General features: G+C 44.4%; 1 protein-coding gene across 2 annotated transcripts in view; it reads right to left on the reverse strand.

Moving 5' to 3' along the window:
- CB4H10orf67 (chromosome B4 C10orf67 homolog) overlaps positions 1-13,504 on the reverse strand; it is a 161,874-nt gene extending 148,370 nt beyond the window's left edge. Inside the window, exon 1 of one of the 2 annotated variants that reach the window (XM_049624696.1) lies at positions 13,326-13,504. In XM_049624696.1, the coding sequence (XP_049480653.1) occupies positions 13,326-13,504 (179 nt within the window). The remainder of the gene's footprint in view (positions 1-13,325) is intronic. The other variant, XM_049624697.1, reaches the window with a different exon arrangement.
- Between the last annotated feature and the right edge of the window lie 1,598 nt (positions 13,505-15,102).

Raw genomic sequence — 15,102 nt, forward strand, 5'->3', positions numbered from 1 at the left:
TTGTTACTATCATTATTATGGTCTGAAGTATCATTTTTTCATCACGTTTGGAAAAAACCATTGTAGTCTAGTAATATTCAACCAAGAAAGGTTAAATTTAAATTCATAAATTTTTAAGCACTTAATATAATGATTTTCAACTACTCCCACTAAATTTTCAACTCATCTTCCGCACACTCATCAATATCAGACTGATGACAAATCTCATCAGTAGTGTTATCCAGATGGGGAGGGAGCACCGGTAATGTTGTATACCTCAGTTCCAATTAATATTTCCAGTGTTTTTCCACAGAAAATTGTATTTTAGATTTGGCCTAATTTCATTTTAGGAGTCTGTATCTTTTTCGCACTAACACAGTACTATTGGAAGAGGCCATCTCCTTGGTCCCTGAGTGTCCCTGTACATTCTTTCTGCGTATGCCAAGAATGCAAAATCCTGACCACTCTTTCCGCAGGCCATTCCTCAGAGTTGAGTTTGCAGTGAGCAATCTTGAAGGATGAGGTAATGCCTTTCCTCTGCCAAGAAGCAGGCTGATACTGTTTACTATAAAGAGTGGCGAGCTCAGGGATCCCCTCCTTTAATGCAACACGCTGTTTATATAGGTATTTGTGACGGGTCTTCAGTGTTAGCCTCATGGCACTGCAGGGGCATGGCAAATCATCGGAAATAAGCATGAAAGTCTGGACAGTGCTTTTGCAATGATGATAAAGTCCTTTGTCTTTGACCCAGGAGTCTTGTGTCTTCTGCTGACAGCCATGAAACAAGCAAACTTGTTAGCTTATAAGTAGGGTAAGATCTCAAACACTACAGAGTCCTTGACAGGTACCTGACCCATAAATCCTCTCAATAAATGCTTCTTGTATTGAATTTTTTATATTTATTTTATTTTTAAAAAGTTTTTTATTTAAGTAATCTCTACACCCAACATGGGGGCTCAAACTCATGACCCTGAGATCAAGAGGTGCATGTTCTTCTGACTGAACCAGCCACACACCTCTGTATCGAATTTTTTTATGACTAAGATATAGCAATTAACTAAAAAGATCACCAATATTTAAAGCTTTGTCTACCTGACATTTACAACCATTTTTGAAAATAATTTGCGAAAACCACCAAGTTGTAATTATTATGTTAAAATTCAGTATATTTATGTATAAATTCAGTATATTATGTTAAAATTCGGTATACTACACTATAGAAATGGATGAATGTTATTATCTATGATAAGAATTTTTTTAATTTTTTTAATGTTTATTTTTGAGAGAGAGACACACACAAGAGCATGAGCGGGGGAGGGGCAGAGAGAGAGGGAGACACAGAATTCCAAGCAGGCTCCAGGCTCCGAGCTGTCAGCACAGAGTCCGAAGGGGGACCGGGGGGGGGGGGGGGGGTGGGGCTCGAATTCACGAACTGTGAGATCGTGATCAGAGCCAAAGTCTGATACTTAACTTACTGAGTCACCCAGGTGCCCCTGAAATCTTTTAAAGCATGATATAAAAACAAAATCATTTTACTTCTAAGTAAGCATCCCATAAAATATAGATAATAAATGTTTCCTAAAATTACTACAAGCCTCCAAATTTCTCTCTTTTTAATCTATCATTCCCATTATCCCTAGAGGTATTTTACGAAAACCTTGGTTGTTTCATTATCCTGCTATAAAAGACTTTGACAGTCTTCCCTTGTCAAAGAGAATTAAATACAGTCCCCTTATTCTGACCTTCAAAATATGGGTGCAAACTACTTGTCTGAGCTTCACACATTTAACAAAGCATAACTGAGTACCTACTTTTTGCTAGACCCTGTTTTGGGCACCAAAGCTAACAGGAGTGGACAAGGTAAAGTCTTTGTTCTCACGGAACTTACATTCTAAAGGGAAAGACAACCAGTAAACAAGTGAACAAAAATATGTTATATATTCTGAGGCAGCGATTAACTCATCTCTCATTGCATATACACTATGTACCATGGTCACCTATTAAATGTTCTCAAAATACATCTGTACCTTGGTAGTACCCATAGCCTAAGATACAGTCTCCCCACAGTTTCACCTATTGAAACCATATGTAGTCACTATCTTTTCCAACTTCCTTTTCCTTCCATTCCCTTCCCTCGCAAGAGTGGAAGAATCAACATCGTGGTCAATGACAAGAGTCAATTTCCCCATGAGAAAGGTTGGAAGCCGTGCAGGGGAAAAGGCCAGTAGGCCCAGTAGCCAAGAATGTAGGGTAGTGTGAGAAACAGGAACAGCATCGCAGAGCCAGAATGATCGGGAGACTTGGGTACATTAATGTAATGGATGTAAAAAAGAATGGTGAAACTAGGGAACCAGCATTTGGCAACCCCCACAGAGGCGACTCATTAAGGTGGGAGTCATCAGTGACAGGTAAGGCTGGTCAGCGGAATTTTGATTAAGAGAATTTTTCTTAATCAAAATTTAAGAAATTGTTTCAAAAACTTAAAAATAGAACTACCTTATGTACTAGCAATCCCACTTCTGGGTATATATTCAAAGGAAATGAGGTCATTATCTCAGTATCTACACCCCACGTTCACTGAAACATTATTCAAAATAGCCAAGAGATGGAAACAACCTAAGTGCCGATTAACGGATAAGTGGATAAAGAAAATATAATGTTTATATACGATGGAATATTATTCCACCATAAAAAAGGGTAACTCTGCCATTTGTGTGACAGCATAGATGAACACTGAGGCCATTATACTACGTAAAATAAGATAGACAGAGGAAGACAAATACTGTATGATCTCACTTATATGTGGAATCTAAAAGAGCCAAACTCACAGAAACAGAGAAAGGAATGGTGGTTGCAGAGGCTGAAGGGTGGGGAAATGGAGAGATGTTAGTCAAACTCCCAATTTTAAGAGAAGGAAGTTCTGGGATCTAATGTACAGCATAGTGATTACAGTCAACAATACCGTATTGTATATTTGAAAGTTGCTAAGACAGTGAATATTAAATGTCTTCACACACACACACAAGTAATTATGTGAGGTGATGGATGTTTTAACTAACTTTATTGCAGTAACCACTTTATAATATATACGTATACCAAATCATCACATTGTACATCTTAAACGTACATAATGTCAAGTGTCAAATATATCTCAGTGAAGCGGGGGGGGGGGGGGAAGGAGATTTTGTAATACCTACTCACAAAATAAAATTTTTCTAATGCTTATTTATTTATTTATTTAGAGAGAGCACGCACACATGGGGGAAGGCCAGAGAGCGAGGGAGAGAGAGAATCCCAAGCAGGCTGTGTTCTGTCCCAGTAGAGTCCATCACGGGGCTCAGTCTCACAAATTTTGAGATCATAACTTGAGCCAAAATCAAGAGCGGGACGCTTAACTGGCTGAGCCAATATATAATAATTTAATTACAAAGGAAATAATAATAATTTATTACAAAGGAAAGAATGGTAAATTTATGATACAGAACCCTGGCAAACACCAACCCAACAAGGTCAAAGTTAAAGCCCCAATGGGGAAACAGACTGAATGACATTTGCCCACTGAAGCTGATGCCCTGGAAAGAGCATATCTCCATTTCTGGGGCATTCCTGCCAAGAATGCATAACCTGAGTCTGGTTACAAGAAAACATCAGATAGAGCTGGTCATCCTACAAAATCTGAAGTCAATACTTTTTAAAAGTGTCAAGGACATAAACGCCAGGGAGAGGCTAAGGAACTCATCCACACTGAACGTGCCTGAAGGGCCAGGATAGCTAAACACAACACATACGTAGACAGGATCTTGAACAAAAAAGGAAAAAGTTATTGTTAGTACACTGGCACAACTTGAAGGGGCTCGTTGTAGTGCTGGGCTAACGTCGGCTTCCTGATTTTGAGAGCTGTGTGCTAGTTATATAGGAGAATATCCATTTTAGGAAAATCGTACCGTAATACCTAGCAGTGGTGGCCACCAATTCTAGAGTTACTCTCAAAATGTTTGAAAAAGACTAACAATAATGAGTGTATGAGTTTTTATATATGTGAATGTGTACAAAGGGAGGGGACAAGGAGGAGGAGGAAGCAGGGAGAGAGAGGAAAAACAAATATGGTAAAATGTTAAGAATTGAAGAATCTCAGTGAAGGGGATACGAAAGATCTTAGTTCTGTTCTGGCGACTTTTCTGTAGATCCAAAGTAATTTCAGACTAATCTTTTTTTTAAAGTAGGTTTCATGTCCAGCATGGAGCCCAACGGGGGTGAGGGGGCGGGGGTTTGAACTCATGACCGAGAGATCAAGACCTGAGCTGGGGCACTTGGGTGGCTCAGTCAGTTGAGCGTCCAACTCTTGGTTTCAGTTTAGGTCATGATCTCATGGTTTCGTGTTTTCTAGCCCTGCATCTGGCTCTGTGCTGGCAGCATGGAGCCTGCTTGGGATTCTCTCTGTCCCTTTCTCTCTGCTCCCCTCTAATTTGTGCTGTCTCTGTCTCTCTCAAAATAAATAAATAAACTTATTAAAAAGAGAGAGAGAGAGAGAGAGAGAGAGAGAGAGACATCAAGACCGGAGCTGAGATCAAGAGTCAGATGTTTAACAGACGGAGCCATCCAGGCGCCCCCAAAGTAAATGATTTTTTAAAAGTCATATGCATTCTTCAAGCAAGCTCAAATCTCACCACCTTCAACCAGGAAGAACTGCCAATATTTTGGGCCTTAATGAACCATGAAGTGTGACTTTGGAAGCGACATATACCACATTTGTATATGCTACTTGAACCCATTTCCCAAGTCACAGGTAAGGCTGCCAGTTTTTATGGGAGCCCAGAATAAAAGAATCTCGGCTGTAGTGCAAGCTGCTTTTCCACTTGGATGTTATGATCCAGCACATAAAATGGCTCTCATGAGTGCCTATGACAAACGGGGATGATCTGTGACCCTGTGGCAAGCACCACTAAGAACATCACAGCAGAGACCTCTAGGATTTCAGAGCAAATCTTATGCCTTCTTGTACAGATGACTATTATCCTTTTGAGAAACAGCCTTGGCTTGCTAAGGAGCCTGGAAAAGACTGAATACGTCACCGTGAGTCAGCAGGCCTGAGTTTCCCATGACAAACTGGGTTTTATCTGACCCACCAAACCGTAAAATTGGGCATAGGCAGCTTCAGTCTCATAAGATGGAAGGGACATGTAAGAGTCCAGGCTCAAGGAGAAGGGACGACACTTACAGGGAGCATGTGGCTCGCGCTGCATCGCCTCTTCCCCCTCAGTCTACGGTTACAGCCTCATGGGCAGTTCCGTATCATCAGTTGATTGAGGAAGAAGAACTCAAGCCTGGTTAACAGAGGGTGCTGCCGTCAGAAGGCGGATACCTTTAGTCCCACGGCCCTGCTCAGAGGTGACCGTGAAGGACAGCCATGAGGGAAAATCCTTCCACTGAATAGACTTTCATGCAGTACATTCGGTTGTTTACTTTTTCTGGATGAGAGACAGCCAGGATTGCGTATCTGTATTAATTTATGTTCTGTTGTTCAAGTGTTAAGTGGATAATGGTCAGGAACTTGGTAGGAAGAAGACTGAGAAATTGGTGACAAGAAAGTCTGGGGAAGAGTTCTGTGGATGAACGTTGAAGAACAGGCCCAGGCTATAATGATACTTGTGCCCCATGTGAATGCTCACAAAAGGGAATCTACCGCAGAGAAAGTATCCAGTGATCAAGGAGGCAAAATGACATCCTTTGGGGATAGCAGCTGGTTAGTTTCTGCAACCAACCAAGCGCTCGCTCGATGGCCCTTGAACGAAATGGCTATGGTGGCAGGGATGGAGTTCAATGACACGGACTTCCCCTTACGGAGGATGGCCTGGCTGCTGCAAGCACTGAGTGCCTACTCAGCCAACAACACACACCAATCCTGAGTTCCTAACATGGCAGTGTTAACCAGGGGGGCGGGTACCAGCTTGATAACACTGAACCTCTTCCATCATCCTCCCTGGGATAGACATAAACGCATTCTGCACACGGATTTGCATTCCCTGGTCATAATGCATCTGCCAGAACCACCATCCATCACAGAAGGCCTTATCCGCCATCATGACATGGTGCACACAAGCACTTCTATCAGAAGGTACTCGTTTCACAGCAGAAGTGGAGCCATGGGCTCATGCCCATGGAAATGACTGGTCTGATCACATATCCCATCACCCAGTAGTGGCTGGCCTAATGGAAGGGTAAAATAGCTTACTGCAGATTCCATTACGGCATCTGAGACACAAACCCATGGGAGGATGTGTTTCTGTCTTACAGGATACAGTATATGCTTTGAATCAGCACGTGGTGCTCTCTTTCCCACAGCCACGGGTCCAGGAACCGAGAGACAGAAGTAAAGTGGCTCCTCTCACTAGGATACCTCGTAACCCACTCCTTAAAGTACTGCTTCCTGTCCCAGCAACTTGATGATCTGCTGGCTTGGAGGTCTTCATTTTCAGGGGGTGATTACTTCCACCCAGAAACACAACAATAATTCCAGCGGGTTAGATGAGATTTAATTGAACGGTTACCTGGCCACTTCGCTATCCTTTTGCCCTTGAACCAAATTGGAGAGAATGGGGTCTGGCTGAAATGGTTGATTCTGATTACAAAGGGGTTAAGGGGGTTGTTGGTACACAATGGAGTCAGGGAAGGCTACGTTTGGAACCCAGGGGATTCTCTGGGGTGCTTTTTAGCATTTCCATGCTGAACGGGAGCAGAATTTGCCACCCCAAAGCATGCCTCTTTGGTATAAGGATTATCTTGAGCGAGTTATTTTTGAGGACCAGCAGGGACAGAAGCTCTGAAAACAGAGCATAAATTGCCCTTTTGTAAGGGACATGTACATTTATGAGGGTTATCTCCATTTGTAAAGGTGTCTCCCAAGCTGTACCAGCAAGAGAAGGAAGACTAAATCTGTAGAAATTTAACAAGGCAAGGACTTAAATCTGCATAACAACCATACCCTCCTTTACTGTGCTTTGCTAGGTAACCTCCCACAACTGGCTCCCTCTTCACCCTCCATCTTCTTTTGTCGTTAAGTGGAGATGGTATTTAAAGTGGTAGCTTGGGCCATTTGGGGGGTTACTAAATTTGCTGGGGTATCGTCCATGCATACAGGAGGTATACATGTTATTAAACTTCTCTTTGTTTTTCTACTAGTAATCTGTCTTTTCCTACAGGGGTCTCAGTCAAGAACCTGCCTAGAAGGGTAGAGGGAAAGTTATTTATTTATTTTTTTAAGATTTTAAATAATCTCTACATCCAACATGGGGCTCAAACTCACAAACCTGAGATCAAGAGTCACAGACTCCACTGATTGAGCCAGCCAGGCACCCTGGGAAAGTTATTTTTTCAGAACTCAGGACCTTCAGGAATGAAGATGTGGATCTCCCAGCTGGGTGAAGAACCTCAGCCTGCCTACATCTTCCCCCAAGTCTCTTGGCCACTCGCCACCACTCTGACAAGTTTCTCTGCCACCAGCCATGCTCTCTCCCAAGAGGTCCGAACATCCGCTTTAGACCGGGATGGGGTGGAAGTGAGGATCTTCTAAATTCTTAGTTCCTTTCTTTTTTACTCTCCCTCTGCCCTTGGGATCACAGCTCCATTCTTCGATTGCTGTGAGGATACTGCTTAAAGTCTTCTTTTGCCAACGTTACTGCCTTTTTTGTGGGAAATAAGCCCCATCAAAGGAGGGACATGGAGACTCAGGCACAGCGAGGCGAGGCTTTAGAACATTCTTGCAAGAGCGGGTGTCTGACAGACAGGCAGTTACAGCAGGCAATTTATCTCCTAGCGTGCAAGTTCCTCCCCTGACTCCCCATTGGCTGAGTACTACAGACGTTACAGCCTTACCCAGCACCCCCCGCCCCACGCCCATGTAAGCCCCAAAGTACATTCCTTGAGGAGCCACAGAGACTTCAGTTCTTTGGTGCATGCTCATTGCAAAGCCCACGAAAATGAGCCTGCAAGATGGAGAGGGAAGAAGAACCAAGGAGGTGAAGTGTCTAGGGGTTTGGGACTCCATTTGGGGGTGGGGGGTTCGTACATCTTTTCCAATAGGTTGTAAATCTATTGTTAACTAGACAGCACGGCTTTTATTTGGTATTTCGGAAAATGAATCCTCTCACTTACTTCTCGTACTTTTACTAGTTAAAATACTTAAAATTTAATAAGGAACGGGAAATATTCCCCTATTCAAATACTGGCAAGGTTTCTCCCTCTTGTCTAGATCCCGAGTCCTACAGTGATATAATAAATACGAACAATGACTTAACTTGTTTATATTCTACAATGCTGCACATTTCACAGACCTCAATGCTTCATCCTCCAGTCTAGAAATGCAATCTTTTACCCTCCCTGGTGCCAAGTAGCTCTTTTTTATTATTCGACTTCATTTTTCATTAAGCTTGAACATGTATGTTCTTTCTTTTCCATTTTAAGCAAAAAATCTTTTGTGGACAGTAGGTTTATGGAATGTGGGTAGTTATTATGCATATATAATGTTACATGTCAATTACATGCCAATGACGCTGGTAAAAATAAGTTAAAAGTATTTTTAAAACACCTCCAATACATATATTTTCAGGATATGATTTACATACTTGGCATAACGTTTTCAGTTATTCCTTCTGGTGCCATAATGTTATAATACTACAATACGATGCTTTAAAATCAAGTCCAAAAATTCTATAGACCTCCTACAGAGCATCTAAAAATTATATTAAGCACTATGTATTGAGTGCTTAACTGGTCCCGTGTGGTTGTTAAGATATATGCATTAACACGCACATTTTCCCTTCAGGTTATCCTCCCAATAATTTCATAAGAGAGATACTGACTTTCTTGTTTTGAAGATGTAGAAACCAGGATTTGAAGAGAGGAAATAACTCCTCTAGAATCATAAGCCTGAAGTGACAGATTCCAATTCTCCATCCCTAGTGGGAACAGGTTCACGGCTCCAAGGTCTCTCGAGTCTTAAATTTTTGTATAATCGACTCAGAAAGATCTGGCTCATTCAGGATCTAAGTGAAACATGACAGTTCATTCTTCAGTTTCCCGTCACATTCCAAATGTCTCTAATTTTAAATGGCAGCCCCCGTGCCTAGAATGGAAACCCACATCACAACAAATTAGCTAAGTGGTTCCTACACAGTCCTTATTTATAGTCTCAGCAATTCAACTTCTGAATAATGGCTTGGTTGTTGTGCATAAAATACAATCTTGGAAAGATGACGATTGTGTTTTTTTAATAAACTAGATACAAAATTAACATGTAAATTTATTATAGAAAACAGACCCATGAATATTTATTAATAGAATGCAATGATACTTCTCACTGAATCCCAGAATAGACTACCCTAACAAATGCTCATTAATGAATTAGTCGAAGAAGATGACATTCGGCATGCTAAACTTTCACCGTGGCGTACTGTTCAATTTGAAATAAGAAAAACATTGCTTCCCTCTTTCTTTCCTCCAAGAATACACAACTATGATGTACCCCAGGCTCAAAGAGACTTCTCTCGGTTATGCCCACTTCCTAGGTGATCTCACCAAGTCCTCCAGCCTCTCTGTCTCTGTGCTAATTACTCCCAAATTGATGTAGCCAGCCTGGACCTCTCTTCTGGACATCAGACTTGAAGAGAAGCAGAATATGGTACCTCCAAGTATGCCTCTTTGGCACGAGGATTATTGTGAGTCAATTATTCTGAGAACTGCAGACACAAGAGAAGCTCTGAAAACAAAGCAGAAGTTACCCTTCTGTAAATTTACATTTATAAAGAATACATCATATTCTTTATGTATATTTATATTACATATATTACATAATATATTTTATAAATTTACATTTACAAATATTGCCATTTGGAAGTGTCTTCCTCTCCAGACCAGGAAGAAAAGGATGAGTAAATCACAGGAGAAGCTTACCAATGAGAAGGTGCCAATTTAAATCTGCATAACAGTCATGCTTTTGTTTACTGTGCTTTTCCTGAATATCTCCCATAACTCACTCTTCCCCTCTACCCAACCTCCATCTTTTGTGTTTAGGTGATGGTATTTAAGGTGCTGGCTGGGCCATTTGGAGGAGTTACTCAGTTTTCCTGGGTATCTCTCGTGTATGTATACAAGAGGCATACACCCTATTAAACTTCTGTTTGTTTGTTTTTTCCTGTTAATCTATCTTTTATTATGGGGTTGGTCTCATCTGAGAACACAGAAAGGTAAAGGCAAAATGATTTTCCCCCCCATACCACCTAACTGGTCTACCCGTTTCTGCCCTTATCTTCATTATAAGCTATTATCAAAACAGCAGCCAGAGTAATCCAGTTGAAAGATTAATCATATGAAATTGTTCCTCTGTTCCAATCCCCACCCCACCCCCACCCCGCAATGGCTTCCCATCTTTGACAGTGTGATTTATAAGAAATATATATTTTGGTCTTCATCCAAGGTTCCGGCCTCAAAGCTCCCAAGACCCTTGGGATTTCTTGAATGACAAGGGCAATAGGATCATCTTTTGTTATATTTGGTCTCTTGTCCTCAGTTCCTGAAATAGCTTCAATGTGGAAAAAGGTCAACTGTGTGTCTTTTGTAATTCATAACAAACTCCTTTGAACCACACCTTAGTTGATGTTCCTAAGGGGGCTTGTGAAAAGCCCCTAAGGATGGAGGCTGGTTGCAAGGGAAACCAACCACAATTAGAGGGTGGAACCTGTCAGTCCCTTGACCAGACCTCTCTCTGAAGGGGCTGGAGGTAGACCCAATCACCAGAAGCCAATGATTTCAATCAATTGGGCCTCTGTAATGAAGCCTCCATAAAAATCTCTGAACTACAAGGCTCAGCGAGCTTCTGGGTTGATGAACAAGAACACAGCCAGGTGCCAGGAGGGTGGCACACTCCAAACTCCATGGGGAGAGAAGTTTCTGTGCTCTGGCCCCTTCAAGACCTCACCCTATGTGTCTCTTTATCTGGTCACGTATGTATTTGTCTCCTTTACTATCCTGAGTTCTAGGAGTGGCTCTAGCAAATTAATTGAACCCACAGAGGGAGTTAGGGGAAGCGCTCACTTAAGGCTGAATGGTCAGAAGCACAGGTAACAACCTGGATTTGCAACTGGCACCTGAAGTGGGGTGGGGGAGAGCAGGCTGGTGGGACTGAGCCCTTGACCTGTGGTGTCTGAGGCCGTCTCTAGGTAGCAGTGTCAGCACTGAGTTAAAGTGTAGGACACTCAGTCAGTGCTGACATTTGGAGAATTGCTTGGCGGTGCTGAAAATCACATCTGATACCTTACTGAAAGTCAAAGCTGAGGTCCTTCTGATGATCCAGGTCCCACACCACCATCTGGCACTGTCCCCCTTAGGTCTGACCTCCTCTCCACTGCGCTCCCCTCTCTCTGCTGCAGGCACACAGGGGTCCTGGCTGGGCCCCAGACACCCAGCCCCACCCCTTCCGGCTTCCTGTGCTTTGCCCGGAACACTTTGTCCCCTGAGAGATCAGAATGGTCCCCCCACCCCCAGCCTGCATTTCTTCACTCCAGTGTCATCTCTGAGAAGCTTTCCTTGACCACAGTGTTGATGAGGGAGTGTGGGGCAAGCTGGGGGCAAAGTACAGGCTCACAGCACCCCTGCCCCCGGAGGTGGGACATGTAATTCCTTGGACACTCCAAGCTACCCCAAAACAGGAAAGGACAAAAAAAAAAAAAAAAAAAAAAAAACAACAACAACCCACAAGTGGCTAAACTGTTTACGAGAAAAGGGCAATCAAGGCGATCCCATCAACAGCCTAAAAGTCCAGGAACTCCCGAGAGTCTTAATGTTAATGCTTTGCTAGAGGGAAAACCCACCTTAGCCTGACAACAGGTAGGCCTCCAGTAAGTCTTTAGCATGTGACATTCTCTTCCGAAACTCCCTCTAGACTTTATCTCCCCCCTTCCACCAAATGGTCACCCCCCCACACCTGCAGCGCAGCTCGTCCTGCCCACGGGTCCTGTCCCTGCGCTTCGATAAAATCACTTTTTTGCACCAAAGACATCTTCTAAAATTCTTTCTTGGTTGTTGGCTCCGGACCCTACCAACCAAGCCCCCATCACCCTAAAACGTCATCAGTGTCTAAAATTACCATCCGCTTCCCCACTCCATACACTAGCTCCTCTGCTCCCTCCCTGCTATCCCGTCCTCAGGGCTTACAGGCTAACTTATTTATCGTCTAGTTTGCTGGCTCATCATCCGTTTCCTGACTAGAAAGGCGGGGCTTTAGAGGAGGCGGAGGCTGCTGCTTGCCCGGTGCCAACCTGTGCCCTAAACCCAGGATGGCAGACAGCACTCCAGCCTCCAGAGCACCAACCCGGTCCCCCTGGCACTCGGGGTGAAGAGGAATTCACGTGGGCATCAGCGGCTCCTTTGTTTGGGCCCCAAGCATGCCCTGGGCACCTGGTACGTCACCTTGTCCGCTGAGCGGGGCCGGTGTGTTTTGTGGGAGAGCCACACGCCACGCAATGCCCAGGCAGGAAGTCATTCCTAGCAGTAAACAAGCCGAACAGGTTAGACACTGTGCCCATGGTGCTTATTACGTGCCACCGGCAATATGTGACTTTCACAACCACCAAAAAAACCTGATTGAACACGCACCCACTTAAGCAGCACCGGCTCACTGGGTCAGTCCCCACCATCGGGCGAGTACGGTGCTCATCCTTTCTTCTCACTCCGGAGCCTCAGTGTGTGGGACTTGCCTCTAAGCCGCCCACCTGGCACCGTGAGACCCCTGACTTGGAGAATTTTAAGTGGTTGTACACGGTAGCTAACCTAGTGCCGGCCACTTACTGATTTCAGAAAGAAAAATACATTTTCCCAGATACATGAGCTCTACGTTATCCAAACAAAATGTGGCGTGGGGGGGGGGGGGGGGCAAAGGGTCACCGGAGGGAGGAGACGTAAAGAAAACATCAAGAAATAACTAGAATATTGGCAAACACCTACAGGGTACTATGTATATATATATGTATGGCACACTTCTAAACACGTTACCCACCACACGCACCCATTTCATGTTCACTGTGGGCTATGAAGTAGGCACTGCTCGGCACCACCCCGGCTGCTTTCCCAGCAGGTGACTGCGACAGAGTTTTTAGGTGACTCGCCCAACTCAGGGGCCCTGCAGTGGGTCGCAGGATTTGAACTCCGGCCCTCTGGCTCCAGAACCCGTGCTCTCAGTTTAGTGAATACACTTAAGAAATCAGACCAGCAGGGCCGTGGCCCGGGGCGCGGGCGCGGAGGCGCGGGAAAGGGGCGCGCGGACGAGGGGTGGCGCTGCGGCTCGCGCGGGTCACCTGGGGCTGAACCGGCATTGCTCAATAGTCGACTCGAGGCTCTCGAGGATCTTCCAGCACTCCTCGGTCTCGGGCGTGTCGCCCTTGCCCGCCATCGGAGCCCGCGCCTCAGCCGGCCGCCTCCCGCGAAGCTGGGGGCTCGGGAGAGTCGGAGTCCAGAACCCCGCGTCCGTTGCCATGGCGACCCCTGGGGGCGGGCGGAGCGCGGGAATGGGCGGCGCCTGCGCGGAGGGACCCGGGCGGCTGGCACCGCGCGTCTGACTCTGGGCTTCCCGACCCGGCGCCCTGTGCCCCGGGCGCCCACCGCCAGGCCGCCGCATAAGTGTCCCCGGAAAAGCTGGACCCGTCTAGCCGCCCCTGCAGCATCTCACCACGCCCCCTCCTCTCCTTGCCGCCCCTTCTCCCGAGCGCCTTTCTTTTCACACGAACACCCCTCCCCACGCGACGTTCGAACGAAAATCGGCGACCCTCGCCTCCGTGGCCGTCCACCCTGCGCCAAAAAGCGCCCTCCCGGCGGACGACAAATAGCCATGCTCGGGACCTAAGGACCCTCGGGCGCCCGGAGCAGTGCCTTAATAAGAAGGAAGAGGGCTGCCTGATGAATTGCCTACACCTGCCACTTGACCACAGACGTAGGCGTTCGTGGACAAAAAATTCTTTGCACACATTCAACAGCCTACATTCCTACTTAGTATGAAGGTCAGAATTCCGGCGTTAGGTTTTAAGCGATGAAGTGTCGTGTGGAATTTATTGTTGCAAAGTGTCTAAAATCGTAAGAGAAACTGCTTAATGGTCACGCTGGTGTTCATCCGTTATTCTAAATTACGTGTTGACAATGGTGATACATCGTTTCTAATGTCATAGTATGTCATTTGCTAGTTTTAGAGCTAAGTAGACTAGATTTCCATTTCAACACATGGGCTACAGGAAAACAGAATATTTTCTCTCATAATCGTGTGAAAACAAAGTAAGTTTGATATTGGCAGCTCAAACTACAAAAAGGAAATTAGGTAGCGTTAACACTGCTCTTGTATTTAAAGACAAAGACCGAAGGCCCCAATCCAAAGACGACTAAAAAATTAATCGCAACCAATGCCAACATGATCTTCTGTAAAGTTTCGTTTTCCTTTGAGAAGGTGAAGACAGAAAGCGTTACTTTTATTTTATGTAGATTTTTATTTTCAAAATCTAACTTCTAAGTCTCTTGAGGGAAATTTCATCATAATCAAAAAGTATATTAAAAGAGAGAAATGTATAAATCTATAATTATCTTAAGCGATTTTTTTTTATCACAGTGCACATAAAAATTCTAAAAGGTAAACATTCTAAAAGGTAAAATTAAAAATGTAAATTGGTTAGGGGCACCTTGGGTGTCTCAGTGGTTTAAGCGTCTGACTTCCGCTCAGGTCATGATCTCACGGTTCATGGGTTCTAGTCCCAATTCGGGCTCTGTGCTGACTGCTCTGAGCTTGGAGCCTGCTTCGGATTCTATGTTTCCCTTTCCCTCTCTCTCTCTCTCTCTCTCTCTCTCTCTGCCCCTCCCCCTCTCATGCTTTGTCTGGAGCATTGGGTGTTGTATGGAAACCAATTTGTCAATAAATTATATTAAAAAATAAAACGTATTATCTCAAAGGAAAAAAAAAACTTAGAAATCTGTTGTTTAAAAAAAAATGTAATCTGGTTAGGACTGGGCTAAGGTGGTGAAAAGACCGTGACAAGCTGTTGGCCGCTTCCGTTAATGCAATTCAAAGTGAGTATTTTGAAACTGAAGAGGGAC

Source organism: Panthera uncia, chromosome B4, assembly GCF_023721935.1.
Source record: "Panthera uncia isolate 11264 chromosome B4, Puncia_PCG_1.0, whole genome shotgun sequence".
Taxonomy (NCBI): Eukaryota; Metazoa; Chordata; class Mammalia; order Carnivora; family Felidae; genus Panthera; species Panthera uncia.